Raw genomic sequence first — 15985 nt, forward strand, 5'->3', positions numbered from 1 at the left:
AAAAGAGGAAACAATTAGCTAAGTCTATAAAATCAATCCCTATACTATATGCCTCTAATACATTAAAATATAAAGTAAGATAGTCACAATGCTATTCTATTAAAATTCTTCCTAATATAGGTGAGATACAGGTAATTTGAGGGTAGATTTCTGCAGCAAATTGAATATACCAGAATAGTTTTCCAGTTCTACCACTTGGTTGGAACAATAAGACAGTGATGGCCTCCAGGTATGATGGCTCACACCTATAATCCCAGTTACTCAGGGGAAGGAAGGAGGATCAGGAAATTAAGGCCAGAAATTTGAGACCAGCCTGGGAAACATAGCAGGACTCTCATCTGTAAGAAAAAAAATTTTTTTAATTGGTGGCATGCACCTGTAATCCCAGCTACTTGGGAAGCTAAGGTGGGAGAATCACTTGAGCCCAGAAGTTTGAGGTTGCAGTGAGCTATGATCATGCCACTGCACTCCAGCCTAGGTGACAGAGCAAGACTCCTATCATTTAATTTTTTTAAAAGGCAGTAATGGCTAAATCTGGTTTTATAACCCTCTTGGACTGTGGGGAATGGGAAGTTAAATTGTCATGAAAATCTGATCAGTAGTAGATATTCCTATATGTAAAAATAAATAAATAAATAAAAATTGCTCTATTAAAACAAAACATTCCTGTTAAAATTACTAAGAGAAGCCTCAAAGTAAAAATGCTTGTTTTCTCAAATAATCTTCCCCCTTCTCCATGCTTGTAATAAATTTTCTCCAAACCAAGAGGAGGGCTGTGATCTGAGTCCTCTCTCTTGTTCTTTTTATAACTTCTTATCTTTCAGCATCTTACCTGTGCTGCCTAAAAAAATGACTCACTAATAAAGGTTTTGCTAAACTCTATGGCAAAATTAATTAGAATTTAAATCTAATGATTCTTTTCATTACTGGGGAGACAGTATTGACTATTGATGAGGAGTACAAATTCTAACATCAGAGTTCCAGAATTCAGACCTGGCCTTCTCATTATCAGCTATGCAACCTTTGAGCATATTACTTAACCTCTCTAAGTTTCAATCATTCATCAAATGAAGGATGAGCAGAGTATTTATCCTGTCAGTTCCCGTGAATATTAGAAACTACAAATAAACCACTTAGTACACACACAGTACTGAGCACAGTGCTTGGCACATAGGTAGCATTCAATAAATTATCTGAACATTATTGTATAGTAATGCCTCATATCTAGCATCAATCAGTAAATTAGGCAGCATCTGTATTTCTTTTCTTTTTTTAACCTTTGAGTTTTCAAAGCATCTATATTTCAAAAAGAATAAAAGAATTAATATCAATGTTACTGTTCAAGTTTAACAAAATCTCCACAAAGTTTAAGATTTCCTTTCAAATTACAGCTTTGGGACTTAAACTCTTTTTTAAAAGTCCAGAGAAAGAAAATATAAAATCTTGTCTTTGTACTGTAGGATCCTGGACTTTTCTCTAAAGAATGACTACAGGCATTTCTTTTTATTTATTTATTTATTTATTTATTTTTGAGATAGGGTCTCCCTCTGTCACCCAGGCTGGAATGCAGTGGTGTGATCTTGGTTCACTGCAACCTTCACTTCCCAGGTTCAAGCAATTCTCCTGCCTCAGCCTCCCAAGTATCTGGGATTACAGGCGCTTACCACCATGGCTAGCTAATTTTTGTATTTTTAGTAGAGACAGGGGTTCACCATGTTGGCCAGGCTGGTCTCGAACTCCGGACCTCAAGTGATCCACCCACCCTGGCTTCTCAAAGTGCTGGGATTATAGGCGGGAGCCACTGCACCTGGCCTTTTTTTTAATGAGACAGGGTTTCAGTCTGTCACCCAGGCTGGAGTCTTGTCCCTGGCTCAAGCAATCCTCCCACTTCAGCCCTCAAACCTCCCTGGCTCAAGCCCCAAAACCTCCCTGGCTCAAGCAGTCCTCCCACTTCAGCCCCCAAGTAGCTGGGACTACAGGCATGTGCCACCACACCCAGCTAATTTTTGTATTTTTCGTAGAGACAGGGTTTCACCTTGTTGCCCAGACTGGTTTTAAACTCCTGGACTCAAGCGATCCATATGCCTCAGTGTCCCAAAGTGCTAGGATTACAGGCATGAGCCATTGCGTCTAGCCATTCTTCAATGTAATATTCTTATTAGCCAACATTCATCAAATTTTTGCTATGTACTAGGAATATGTTTTAACATGCATTATATCATTTAATCATTTATTTGACTTATATTTGTAAAGCACTTAAGTCAGTCTCTGGCATAAGTGTATAAATGTCTTATAAGTCAACACTATTATCTAAATTTTTCACAACAGAAACTAAAGCTTAGAGATTTTAACTATCCATAATGTTCACTATTGGTACAGTCAATATTATTTTCAAGATTAAGAGAAGCTTATATGGAACCAGATAACCTAATTTGTTTAAATTACAAAAAAGAAAACTTTGTCAATTTGAGATTTACAAAATGACTAAGATGGGTTGCATGCACAAAACCCTTAGGCTGCAAGAGTTTCATCCTTCAGAGATGAAAATGAGAAAGTATTAAAAGAAATATTTTCATTGAGTAATCTTTAAAGGATTAGAAGTATCTATTTCTATTTAAGATGAATGAGTTCTCCCTGGAGTTATCAATTCATTCAGTAAGTTTCTACCAAGTGCCTTCCTAGGAACTGTGCTAAGTACTACAGATTAGGTATTAATATACTGTGAGTGCAGATAGGAGGAGAGAGAACAGAAACAGGCTGTTTGATTTCACCATGGTCAATGCTCTGATGTGCCAAACACAGGAGGTTCTGGGAACATATAGGCAGTGACCAAACTTTTGAATATAGGAAGATTTTCTGGAAAAGATGACATGTAGTAGACAGCTGACAGTTGAGTTTACCAGGTTCAGAACCTAAGTGATAATAATCTTTTTATCATAAAATTTTAAGTGTGGTAGAGAATAAAAGTTCTGAATTAAATGTTGAATGAAATGTGTTATGAATAGAAGATGATGAAATGTGTCTTTGTTAACTAAGAAGAGATTGAGTAGTGAGCTTCAGATCATAGGAATTACTTTAACCAAGACAATGGGTAGGTATTTCCAGGCACAGAAAAGCCAATCTAGAATGTACATGTCTAACAAAATATCAGAAACCTGAGAAATACAAGGAGAAACAGGATGCTCGATGGCAAAGGAGGAGCCTAACACACACATCTCTGAGACTTAAGGAGAGGAAAAGCAGTGGGATTCATACTATGTATTGGGATTAAAATTCTTCAGAAGGAAAACCAAAGCAGTAATACTTTTTAAGAAGCCTTATATTAGAATAATGTAGTTTTGTTTTGTTTTGTTTTGTTTTGTTTTGTTTGAGATGGAGCCTTGCTCTGTCGCCCAGGCTGGAGTGCAGTGGCGCGATCTCCACTCACTGCAAACTCCGGGTTCACGCCATTCTCCTGCCTCAGCCTCCCGTGTAGCTGGGACTACAGGCGCCCACCACCGCGCCCGGCTAATTTTTGTATTTTTGGTAGAGACGGGGTTTCACCGTGTTAGCCAGAATGGTCTCGATCTCCTGACCTCGTGATCCGCCCATCTTGGCCTCCCAAAGTGCTGGGATTACAGGCGTGAGCCACGCGCCCAGCCTAGAAATTTTATAGGTAGAAACTTGACCGGGCATAGTAGGTCATGCGCTTAATTCCAGCACTTTGGGAGATGGGTGGATTGCTTGAGTTCAGGAGTTTGAGATCAGCCTAGGCAACATAGCAAAGCCCCATCTCAAAAAAAAAAAAAATTGGTAATATTTTATCAGGATAGTTTATAAATAATGCTTTAATCTGCTCAAATCTTTATAAACCATCTTAGCCGGTGGCTTACGCCTATAATGCCAGCATTCTGGGAGGTCGAGGTGGGCTGATTACTTGAGGTCAGGAGTTCCAGATCAGCCTGGCCAACATGGTGAAACCCATCTCTACTAAAAATACAAAAATTAGCTGGGCATGGCAGCAGATGCCCGTAATCCCAGCGACTTGGGAGGCTGAGGCAGGAGAATCACTTAAACTTGGGAGGTGGAGGTTGAAGTGAGCCCAGGTTGTGCCACTGCACTACAGCGTGCGACAGAGTGAGAGTCTGTCTCAAAAAAAAAGATCTTTATAAACCGTTTTCATAAGTTCTGAAGGAAAAACAGTTCCTAGCCCCTGGAAAACTTAAGTTTTACAGAGACAGTTTACACACATGACAAATTACATACCTGCTAATACAGGATAGTATATAATTAAGTCCTAAGTGAGTAAGAATGTATTTCCTCTAGAAATTAAAAGAGAAGCCTGGGTGTGTTGGCTTATGCCTGTAATCTCAGCAGTTTGGGAGGCCGAGGCGGGCGGATCACCTGAGGTCAGGAGTTCAAGACCAGCGTGGCCAACATAGTGATACCCTGTCTCTACTAAAAATACAAAAATGAGCCAGGCGTGGTAGTAGTCACCTGTAATCCCAGCTACTCGAGAGGCTGAGTCAGGAGAACTGCTTGAACCTGGGAGGCGAAGGTTGCAGTGAGCCAAGATCATGCCACTGCACTCCAGCCTGGGCGACAGAGCGAGACTCCATCTTAAAAAAGAGAGAAAAAAAATGTTAAGTGGGGGATTGAGTAGGGGTAATCAGGGAAGGCTTCCCTGAAGGACACAGAGGCATGAAAATGGTGAACCTCTCAACCCATCTCCATATGTGTAACCTGGCAAGAAGTTATTGACCAGTGTCTAGTTATGCAAGGGGATTTGCTTATTTCTCCACAAAAGCCAGTCAGATTTTAATTGCTACTGCCTGAGACCCCTGTGAGGCCCAGGAAATAGGCCCTTTATTGCTTGAGCAAACTCTGGCTGGCTGCAATCTTCCCCTTCTAGGATGAATGAATCTTGAGAGATGGAGGGACTTAAAGAGATGATGATGTGATGATAGCTAACATTCAGTGGTTACATACATTACCTCATTTAGTCCCTACAACTTCATGAGGTTAGGTAATGATGTCCCCATTGTATATATGAGAAAACTCAACTTTGGAAGTTTAATGACTTGTACAGAGTCATTAAAGTCATAGAAGTCAGTGGTGGAACTGAGATTTAAAGTAGGCAGTCTAACTGCATAGCCACACTCTTCACAAGTCTGTGCTATAACTGCCACCAGAGTTCACCCACAACATTGTGTGACCTTAACTGGAATTTTACAGATGAGAGTCTGGATAACACATGGCTAAACAGGACTGACACCATGATTCAGACCCCTGGCCCCCTGCCAGCACCACAACTCACGTCCACTGTACTGCGGGAGAACAGCCGGCCCATGGGAGACCAGATTCAAGAACCTGAGTCTGAACATGGTTCTGAACCAGACTTTTTACACAAGTAAGTAGCAAAAATTTGTCTTCTTGGCAAAAAACCTTTAAAGAAAGTAAAACTATTTAAGAAAAACTTTATTTGTTCATCAGAACATATTGCTGGTCACTTCATGATAAAAGAAGCCAGAAACAGAGGGTAAAAACTTTATGTGAGAAGAGCTATACAAAATCTGCAAACATTGTTGAAGATATCAGTTCCTGGAAGTTCACAGACCTTTAAATGTATGGTGTCTCACCAAGTGCTAATTTCAGTTAGCATTTGCATTTTCATTGGGCAGGTCTGTTTCTTCTCAGGGACTTGCCAAGAAATGCAGGTTACTTCCTAGGCAAGAAAACCTGTAAGAGCCTATGTTGTCAGTAGTCTGAACACCAAATAGACTATATGACCTTTATCATCCATTTAATTAATATTTTGTCTTGTTACATTTATATTTTAAACTCAAACTTCTCATGGATTAAGAATTTTTAAGATCTTACTTGATAAATTCTGAGAATAGTTGCCCTCAAAGAGAGAATCAAGGTCTTACCTTTTCTCCATGCTAGTAATTAAAATGTTTTCTAGTAGACAGGCCTCTGCAAATTGTAGAGAAAGCAGAGGGTGATGGTGTGTTTTGCTTATAAAAATCTTTTGTTGTTTTCCATCCAACTTTGAAATTCTCTGAGCTCCTAACTTATGTTTCTGTGTATGGTGGGGTAATGCTGTGAATTACTCTGATGGATAAGAGGGAGAACTCTCACTTGTACTCAACAAATTTAGTTAGGTTGAAAATGAAAGAGACAGTGTTAGAAGTATCAAATCCTGGCTTTTCATAAGACCCCTTTGCTCTAAGGGATCAGCCTGCAAACCCAAGAGGATACTCACTGTCACCCATGGTATAACTGGGCTTTCTTGTGCTGCCAAGTATCCTAGAAGGTGGTTTGCCTTATGGCAAGCATCCCAAGATGGGTGAGCTAACCAATATCCCCACCCCTCTTCCTACAGGGTGGGTTTCTCCTTATTTTAGCAGCCTGCCTTGCCTCTCTGACCTTACCATTTATCAGTCGCTGTGGCTGTGGTCTGCCTTCTTTTCCCTGCTCCAGGTTTATAGGTTTAATCAAGGTGGTGGCCCCACATGATATAAAGACAGCTTAGAAACAAGTTCATGTGACAGTTTGTATTGGCTAAAAAATCACTAAAGTTTCCTGGCTGGGCATGGTGGCACATGCCTGTGATCCCAACTATTCAGGAGACCAAGGAATGAGAATTGCTTGAACTCGGGAGGCAGACATTGCAGTGAGCCAAAATCGTGCCACTGCACTGCAGCCTGGGTGACACAGACTCTGTCTCAACACCACCACAAAAGAAAATTAGCCAGGCATGGTGGTGCATGCCTGTGGTCCCAGCTACTTGGGAGGCTGAGGTGAGAGCATCACTGGAGCCTGGGAGCCAGAGGTTGTAGGGAGCCGAGATCATGCCACTGCACTCCAGCCTGGGTGACAAGAGTGAGACCCTGTCTTAAAAAAAGATTCCTGGCCGGGTGCGGTGGCTCCTGCCTGTAATCCCAGCACTTTGGGAGGCCGAGGTGAGTGGATCACAAGGTCAGGAGATAAAGGCCATCCTAGCTAACACGGTGCAACCCTGTCTCTACTAAAAATACAAAAAATTAGCTGGGCGTGGTGGTGGGCACCTGTAGTCCCAGCTACTCTGGAGGTTGAGACAGAAGCAGCCCTTGAACCGGGGAGGCGGAGGTTGCAGTGAGCCAAGATTGCGCCCCTGCACTCCAGCCTGCATGATGGAGCAAGACTCCATCTCAAAAAAAAAAAAAATCCTTAGAGGCATATTTACACACACTTCCATGTGCCAGTAAGTTTAGAGTACAAGTGCTCTACTTGACTCCATAAAGACTGAGGAAAAGCTGCTATATTCTTCCTTGTTGAATTCTGGAGAACTTTCAGCTGCCCAGCCAACATAATTTGTTAGTTAGGGGTCTGCTGTCCAGCTAGGTACACCTGTGAGTGGGGCACCAGCCCAAGACAGAGGTCTTGAGAGCCCTTGTTTGGCAGAGATTTGGTTGATAGTTTAAGCATCTAACAGTTAGCCTCAGCCAGCTTCTCTTGGAGACTTACAGATATCTTTGGGCAACTTACTGCCTTTTTAATAAAAAGGCACCAGAATAAATCCAACTAATTCCTACTACATGAGATTAAGTAAACCTACCTTGGCTTTCTTAGCATGGGGCTCATTAGCTAAATTCATCATCTGCTGCTACAAAATTAATAATAGTACCCTCTCTTAGTCCTCAGATGCAGATCTCTTGGTTAGGCCAGCCGAAGTTAGAAGACTTAAATCGGAAGGACAGAACAGGAATGAACTACATGAAAGTGAGAACTGGAGTGAGGCATGCTGTGTAAGTGTTACATTGAGTGTCACAAGAACATAACTATGTGATGCCCATCATTTTGTGAAATGACTTGGGTATCTTTGATGTTCAGTCTTAGGAGTTAAAATTACAATTCATGATATGCTATGCAGCATAGGATAGGAAAGGAGGATGTGAGTTCTTCACACTTTCAGCATTTAAATCCTAACTTTGCCACTTGGCAGCTGCATGGCCTTGGGCAAGCTCTAAAACATCTGTGCTGGCTACGCGTGGTGGCTCTGCCTGTAATCCCAGCACTTTGGGAGGCAGAGGCAGGCAGATCACTTGAGGTCAGGAGTTCAAGACCAGCCTGGCCAACATGGTGAAACCCCGTCTCTACTAAAAATACAAAAAATTAGCCGAGCATGGTGGCGGGCACCTGTAATCCCAGCTACTTGGGAGGCTGAGGCAGGAGAATCGCTTAAATCCAGGAGGTGGAGGTTGCAGTGAGTCGAGATCACGCCACTGCATTCCAACCTGGGCAACGGAGCAACACTCCATCTCAAAAAAAAAAAAAAAAATTCTGTGCTTCAGATTCCTCATTTGTAAATTTGGGATAATAGTACCAATAAGAATTTTAGGGTAATTGACACATAGCTAAATAAATATTAACAACCATTATTATTGAATTGTACTTCCTTTTGATGTGTGAGGTGAAATCTTGAATGAACCAAAGGAATGATTCTTAATTGTCTTGGAGTTCATTATAATTTGTGTAGTCTGTAGGTCATGATTGGAAGGTGTACTTCAGTTGGTTAGAGTAACTTTTATCTGAGAAACAGCCAGGACTCCAAATGGTGGAGTCTAATGAGCTTTCTGACAATACCTTTTTCTTACCAGTCGGGGTCTAATGGAGGAAGATGCTGAGCCCATCTTTGAAGATGTGATGATGTCATCCCGAAGCCAGTTAGAAGATATGAATGAAGAATTTGAGGACACCATGGTTATTGATCTGGTAGAGAAATTCACTGTATTTTTCTTTTGTTAAAATATGTGGGGGCATTGGTGTAAGATGACCCTCTTAGGTTGGGCACAGTGGCTCACGCCTGTAATCCCAGCACTTTGAGAGACTGAGGTGGGTGGATCATCTGAAGTCGGGAGTTCGAGACCAGCCTGACCAATATGGAGAAATCCCGTCTCTACTAAAAATACAAAATTAGCCAGGCGTGGTGGCACATGCCCATAATCCCAGCTACTCGGGAGGCTGAGGTTGCAGTGAGCCAAGATTGTGCCATTGCACTCTAGCCTGGGCAACAAGAGTGAAACTCCGTCTCAAAAAAACAAACAAACAAAAATTATCCTCTTATTTTCAGAATTCTGGGAGGAAGGGTGAGGTGAGGAGGAGGTAACATTGACCAAAAACAGTGGGCATTTGGATGAGCTTGGGTGTTTTTCAAGCCTGCTTTCAAAGCAGTCATATTTTAAATTCTGATACTAACAGAAACTGGTTCTTTCTTTTTACCTTCTTCGAAGAGAGCTCATACTAGATCTGTCTTTCAGCATCACATGTGTATCTGGCCTCTTGTGCTTTAAATTTGAGCCTGACAAAAATCTGTGGTGCTTCAGCATAACAAAATGCCGAATATGGGACTTAATTTGTTCAGTATGAGAAGACATGTTTGAGATATGGACTAACCATAGGTGATACTAAGAACTTATTTTTACAGGAATAGTAATGCATGGTGGTTATGTTTTTTTCAAAAGTTCTCATCAGTTATAGACAACACATTGAAGTAGTTATAGGCAAAATTACATAGGAAAGGAAAAACAGTGAGACTCAGTGGAATAAGACTGGCCACATGTTTGACAGTTTTTGAAACTGGGTGATGGGTACATAGAAATTCATCATGCTGCTTTTTCTATGTATTTTCTAAGGCTGCCATAATAAATACCACAGACTGAGTGGTTTAAACAAATTTTTATTCATTTATTTATTTATTTATTTATAGATGGAGTCTCGCTGTGTCACCAGGCTGTAGTGCAGTGCTGTGATCTTGACTCACTGCAACCTCTGCCTCCCAGGTTCAAGCGATTCTCCTGCCTCAGCCTCCCAAATAGCTGGGACTACAGGCGCATGCCACCACACCCAGTTTTTATATTTTTAGTAGAGACGGGGTTTCACCATGTTGGCCAGGATGGTCTTGATCTCTTGAACCTCGTGATCCGCCCGACTCGGCCTTCCAAAGTGCTGGGATTACAGGCGTGAGCAACCACGCCTGGCCCAGAAATTTATTTTTTTATCACATTTCTGGAAGCTAGAAGTCCTGAGATGGTGATTTATTTTGAGGCTTCTCTCCTTGGCTTGTAGATGACTGCCTTCTTCCTTGTCTTTAGATGGTCTTTCCTATATGTGTCTCTCCTTCTTATCAGGGCCCCAACTATATTCAATTAGGACCCACCCATATGACCTCATTTTACCTTAATTACCTCTTTAAAGGCCCTGTCGCCAAATACTGGCATCTTCTGAGGTACTGGATTAGGACTTCAGCATGCACATTTTGAAGGGACATAATTCAGCCTGTAACATTTTGCTTTGTATGTTGTGAATTTTCCATAATGAGAAGTTTTTGTAAGTTTTATAAATATAAATGAGATCATATTACTCCAATCTGCCCCCACCATCCAATAACTTTCCATCTACCTGCTTTGGGGAATTCAGAGGTTTATCACCTAGTAGTTAATCAATTTTATAAATTTTTCTGTGACTTGAAAGGGAAGATATGGCCTAGGCATGTAGGCCCAAAGTTATTTATATGTATTTACATGTTCAGTGTATTCATTATAGTTTGAAAGTTTTGTGCGTTGTTTTTGCCAACATAATTAAAAGCCAAAAGTACAGTTTTTAAAAAATCTATTTCATATAAAAGCCAGATTCTCTTCTTCCTTTCAAAATTGACTCTTAGCAGGTCTATATATTTATGATACTGTCAGAAATATTAGCTGATTATCACAATTCATTGTCTTAATGATCTCAGAAAAAAATTAAGAAACCTGTTTCTCTTTCCAGCCTCCATCAAGAAATCGGCGAGAGAGAGCTGAGCTAAGGCCAGACTTCTTTGACTCTGCAGCTATCATAGAAGATGATTCAGTAAATGTTAAATTATTACTGCTTTTTATTTATGGTTCCTGGGTCCTGTTTATGCATGAAATTAATAATTATGTTTCTCATCATTTTTCTAGGGATTTGGAATGCCTATGTTCTGAAGTCTGAAGAAAATTTACAAATCTGGAACTCTATTATTTAGAGCTAGAGGCCTATATACTGTGATAGCTTGTATGGGGAAAAACACTTTTGATGTGATCTGATTTGTTTTTTAATCAAATGATTAAGGTCAATCCCTTTTTGCAGTGACGGAAGAGGAGCATGTAAATTACCCAAGGGAATGTTGGTGAATGTCCACTCAGAAAGACTGACCTGAAAATCATTTGTGTCCTACTATTGGACTTATCCCAATACAGATGTGTGTGTTTTTCTGGAGGGAGGAAGAAATTTTAAATTTTTAAAACAGCTGTCAAGATAAACACTGTTATACACCTGTTTTATGAAAACTCAACATTGAGTAAAAAAAAAAATATTTTTAACTTTATTTTCCTGTTGTACAATTTAAAAACCGTTTTAACATTTTGCCTTTTTATGTTTTAAAAGCTAACCATTTTTATTAAACCTATGAGTAAGCAGCTCATCCTAATTGCCGAAGAGTGTTTTGGAGCTCACTGGATTTGGTTGACCTTTGTGGAACACAAATAATGAAGGAGCAGAACATTGACAAGCTAAGATGAAATTCTGACATAGTGCATCTCTGCCAAAAACCACACACCCTCTGTGGATATGGATATGAAATTCCCAGATTTTATATACTCTTGAATAAAAAGGTTTATTTTTATTTATAAGTGGGCATAAAATAAGAAATGTCCATGCAGCCATTTTTCCAACAGATGCTGTACACCGTTCATTTTATATAGACTAGGGAGATTCAAATACAGTGCATTTTCTATTGGTATTTGTTCTGTGCATTTTTAGCAACTTCTACCAGCAAATAAAGTATTCTCAGTAAAACGAAAATGATTCTCAAGTTATCAGTTTGCTGTTTTTACCACTTATTTCATGCCCTGCCAAATTCAAGTTACACAGACTTCCATTTTCTTAAGATAATCATGAAGAAATCCTTTATCATTCGAAAGTAATTTTAAGTGTAACATAACTGTGTCTACTTCCCATGCACTTAATACCCTTATGCGCTAATTTTGTGAATTAAGTTTACTGATTATAGAAGTATGTGCTGCATAGAAGTCTGTGCTTAGAGGGTGAAGTTCCTAAGCTTACCTTGAATTACAGCTACATTTCAGTGTTAAATGTGCATATTAAGAATAATTCTTTTGGGGAAAGAAATTATGAATCTTCAGGACAGTCTACAATGGTTTAGCGTTGCATTCTGCCTAGACTTTTATGACTTGCTGCTATTGTTTTAAAAACTCCACTTAGTTTCTTCCTTCAGATTTCTAAAGTAAGCCTCAGAATTTCCAAACCAATCCATCCACAGCTGTTTCTGGGCTGGTTTTTAAAGTAGTTGCAACAGAATCATGAGGCTTTCCCTTTTTTATCAAATACAAAACACATTTTTAAAAATTCTGCACACCCAGTGATCATCTTTTGTGCGGGAAAGCAAGATGGATGATTTTATTCATCCTTTTAGTAAAGACACAAAACAGATTTTTCTCAACATTTGTACAGTTCTGAAAAAACCTGGTCACCAAAATGTTTTCTCTGCTAATTCAGCAATTCTTGGGCTCCAGTTAGGGGAGCTGGGGCCTCATTTTCTCCCAGAATTGTGGGCTTCACTGGAAGTGAAGGCGCAGGAATGACTGGACTGTCCACCCCAGCCCTGCCTGCCTGTGGTTTTGGCCGGGGAGCAAGCCATGAGGTGCCCTGGCACATGCACAAACTGATCCTTTGTGTGACAGTCTTGTATGGAAAACAGATGCTGACAGAATTGTAGACTACCATGCCACACAAAAAGGCTAAATATCTACTCCAATGGGTTTCCAGTTCAGTTTGAAGTCAATCAAATTTTTGTATTTTCGGTGTCTCCTTGATTGGTTTTGCTAGTAATTCTGTAAATTGTACATTTGCAATATGAGGTTTTTTTCCTTTTGTACAATTTGAAACTGATGCTTCACGTTTCCTTTAATAAACTATTCAAAATCAGGCTTGTGGTAGTCATCCTATTGTTCCTACCAGGTATGGCTTTAAAGAGATGATTTCCTATCCTGTGGCTCTTGAGAGAGTTTGCAATTTCTGATAATCTGTTAAATGACAGCAAGTTAACCGTATCAGTGAGGTGGTGGTTTTGGTGTTTTGGCTTTTTAATTTTTTTTAAGAAAGCAGAATTTAGGACTAGCTCACTTTCTTTCATTCCTTAGATTTCTCTAGAGTGTGTGTAGGCCAAGTCATCTTGGTTTAAGAAGGAGTCGCTTGCAAACTGAGTTTTGCATGAGGCATTCAGGGAACATCCAGTGGCCTGCAGCATGGGTCCTCCTGGCTTGAGACTCTGGGCTTATATGCATAATTGCACCCTGGCAGTGCCCTTTTGAAGACCACATAGATTCAGTGCAGCTGCAGAACTGTTTTCAGCCAGGCATAGTGACTCACGCCTGTAATCCCAGCACTTTGGAAGGCCAAGGTGAGTGGATCACTTGAGCTCAAGAGTTTGAGACCAGCCTGGGTAGCATGGTGAAACTCCATCTCTACAAAAAAATAAAAAATTAGCTGGGTGTGGTGGCACACACCTATAGTGCCAGCTACTTGTGAGGCTGAGGTAGGAGGATAGCTTGAGCCCTTAAGGCGGAGGCTGTTGCAGTGAGCAGACATTGCACCACTACTGCACTCCAATCTAGGTAACAGAGCCAGACCCTGTCTCAAAAAAAAAAAAGTTTTCTCTTGGCATTAGACCTCCTCGCTCTTAAGAAGTCATACCCTACACACTTCATGGGTCTGGCAATATGGGGTGAGTTCCTTAAACAGCCTAATATGCTTATGCAGAAAAGGCAAAGGTGTGGGAGACAAATCGGCAAGTAAGCTTTCCAGGCAGCCAGGGAAGGAAGGTCATACAAGGATGGTCTGTAATAGCTCATCTTGATGGTTACAAGAGTATGAGACTAGCTGAGGACTTTCCCTTGGGTCAGGCTTGCAAATCTCCAATTTGTGGCTTGACTGTAACTAACTCACTCCCTGTTTGCCCTTGTTCCCAGATAAAAGTCCATCAAGCAGGGACTAATATTTTCATGGGAAACAAAGGTCTGATGCCACTCAGGCTTGGTTTTTTTTTTTGCAGGGGGTGGGGGAGACAGGGTCTCAGTCTGTCACCCAGGCTGGAGTGCAGTGGTGTGATCTCAGCTCACAGCAACCTCCGCCTCTGGGGTTCAAGTGATTCTCCTGCCTCAGGCTCTCGAGTAGCTGGAATTACAGGCACCCGCCACCACACCCAGCTAAGTTTTGTATTTTTAATAGAGACACGCTTTCACCATATTGGCCAGGCTGGTCATGAACTCCTGAGCTCAAGCCATCTGTCTGCCTTGGCCTGCCAAAGTGCTGGGATTACAGGCATGGGCCACCGCACCCAGCCTTGGGCTTTTCATATTAGACCAAGCTCAGGTAAGATTCTATCCCTGCCCTTCTGAGTGTCTTGTTCTGTGGAAATCTCTTACCAGGCACCACTTTTTGAAGAGCATCTTCTCCCAAGAACACATAAAGGGGGTATTTTCACCACCCAGGACAGTAGGGACATGGTCAAAACTTAACTATTGAGGCTGCCACATTGGCTGGAATATGCCAGCTGGATTCCACAGAGGCCCCAGACTGAGGCACTACCTATCAAGTGGCTGTAGCTCCTGCTTGGAATTATAGAAATCCCATGCTGACATCAGAGGTGCACAGAGTATGAGGACCAATAGTTCTCTCTAAAAGGGTAAAGCCATAGCTCTCCAGAAATCCTTTGGAACCAGAAAGACAAAACAGTCACATCTGTTGAATAGGTGAAATGGGCTGATTCATCAACTCCATCAAGAGTTAAGTCCACATGTGGACTTAACACAGGTTTCTTTGGCGGGACAGACCACATCTTAAGCACCAGCACCAGGACAAAGTATCAGTGCAACCAGAGGCAGAAAGTTGGGCTGGGGAGACCAAGGCAGGATCAAAAAAAGCTAGAAGAACTTGGCAACAAAAGCACTTTCTAACAAGCATTAGAAGGCTATGTTGTGGATGTGCTTCCCATTACTCTAGCAACTCAGGTGACTGGCCATCTGTTGTTGGCACTGCTTTGCAAGGGATTCGTGCAGGAGATAGGAAAGCTGTCTAAATGTAGTAGCTTTTTGGGTTCTTTGAGACACAAGCCTAGGGGAACAGACCACCAACCTCCCTGACCCCTACTCTTCTGCCAACGCTTAGAAGTCCATCTCACCTTCCTCATCAGCTGAGTGGCAGTACTTTGAAATGATTAGAACACAGGCTTGGGGTCAAACCCATCTGAGTTCAAATCCCAACTTCACCACTTGTTAGCTGTGTAGCTCAGGATGAACTGGCTTAACACAAGGCAGGGGCAGGACCAGCAAGACCCTGGCGGTGCCTCCTACACCACAGCTCACCACATTATCTGCTCTCAGTTTAAAGACAGATGCTTGTCAGCTGTCAGCTCAGTGGACCCAAGTATTTCCCATTTTTACAATCCCGTGGGTTTTTTTTCCCCTTTAAGGTGAGGGCACCAGCTGGGAAAGGCATTCCCACACAACAGCCAAGAGAATACTCAACTGTCATTACTCTCAAGGCATTCCATGGTCCATGGAGGCTGGTCCACTTGACAAAGCTTCCAAGGTCTTGCAGCGTCGAGTTTCTTTGACCAGCTGAGTTTCTGTATGGGAGTTTCCCCACCATCCAAGGCTTCCGTAAAGCTGCTAGCCCAGTTGCTCTCCTGAGCTGGTTCCTCTACCATCTTACAGCCCCTCTACCATCTCAGTATCCAGATTGCACAACCTGGTGAAACACTTCTTGGACTCTTCCCTCCAAAAAGAAAAAAAAGAGCTTGTATATACTTTTGTATGGACCATAGCAGAGATCACGAAAACAAAAACTGTTGGCTCAGAAACTCACTAGGGAAGCAAGGGAGGGACAGAGTGTCCAGGACCACCTGTATGGGCTAAGGAGTCTG

General features: G+C 41.5%; 1 protein-coding gene across 2 annotated transcripts in view; it reads left to right on the top strand.

The window, feature by feature from the left end:
- Positions 1–12989, top strand: part of STAG1 (stromal antigen 1) — a 402456-nt gene extending 389467 nt beyond the window's left edge. The window contains exons 30-34 of one of the 2 annotated variants that reach the window (XM_025375719.1): positions 5215–5389; positions 7659–7769; positions 8622–8736; positions 10789–10869; positions 10962–12989. In XM_025375719.1, the coding sequence (XP_025231504.1) occupies positions 5215–5389; positions 7659–7769; positions 8622–8736; positions 10789–10869; positions 10962–10985 (506 nt within the window). In that variant the 3' untranslated portion in view covers positions 10986–12989. The remainder of the gene's footprint in view (positions 1–5214; positions 5390–7658; positions 7770–8621; positions 8737–10788; positions 10870–10961) is intronic. The other variant, XM_025375720.1, reaches the window with a different exon arrangement.
- The last annotated feature ends 2996 nt before the right edge of the window (positions 12990–15985 follow it).

The sequence above is a fragment of the Theropithecus gelada genome, chromosome 2 (assembly GCF_003255815.1).
Source record: "Theropithecus gelada isolate Dixy chromosome 2, Tgel_1.0, whole genome shotgun sequence".
Taxonomy (NCBI): domain Eukaryota; kingdom Metazoa; phylum Chordata; class Mammalia; order Primates; family Cercopithecidae; genus Theropithecus; species Theropithecus gelada.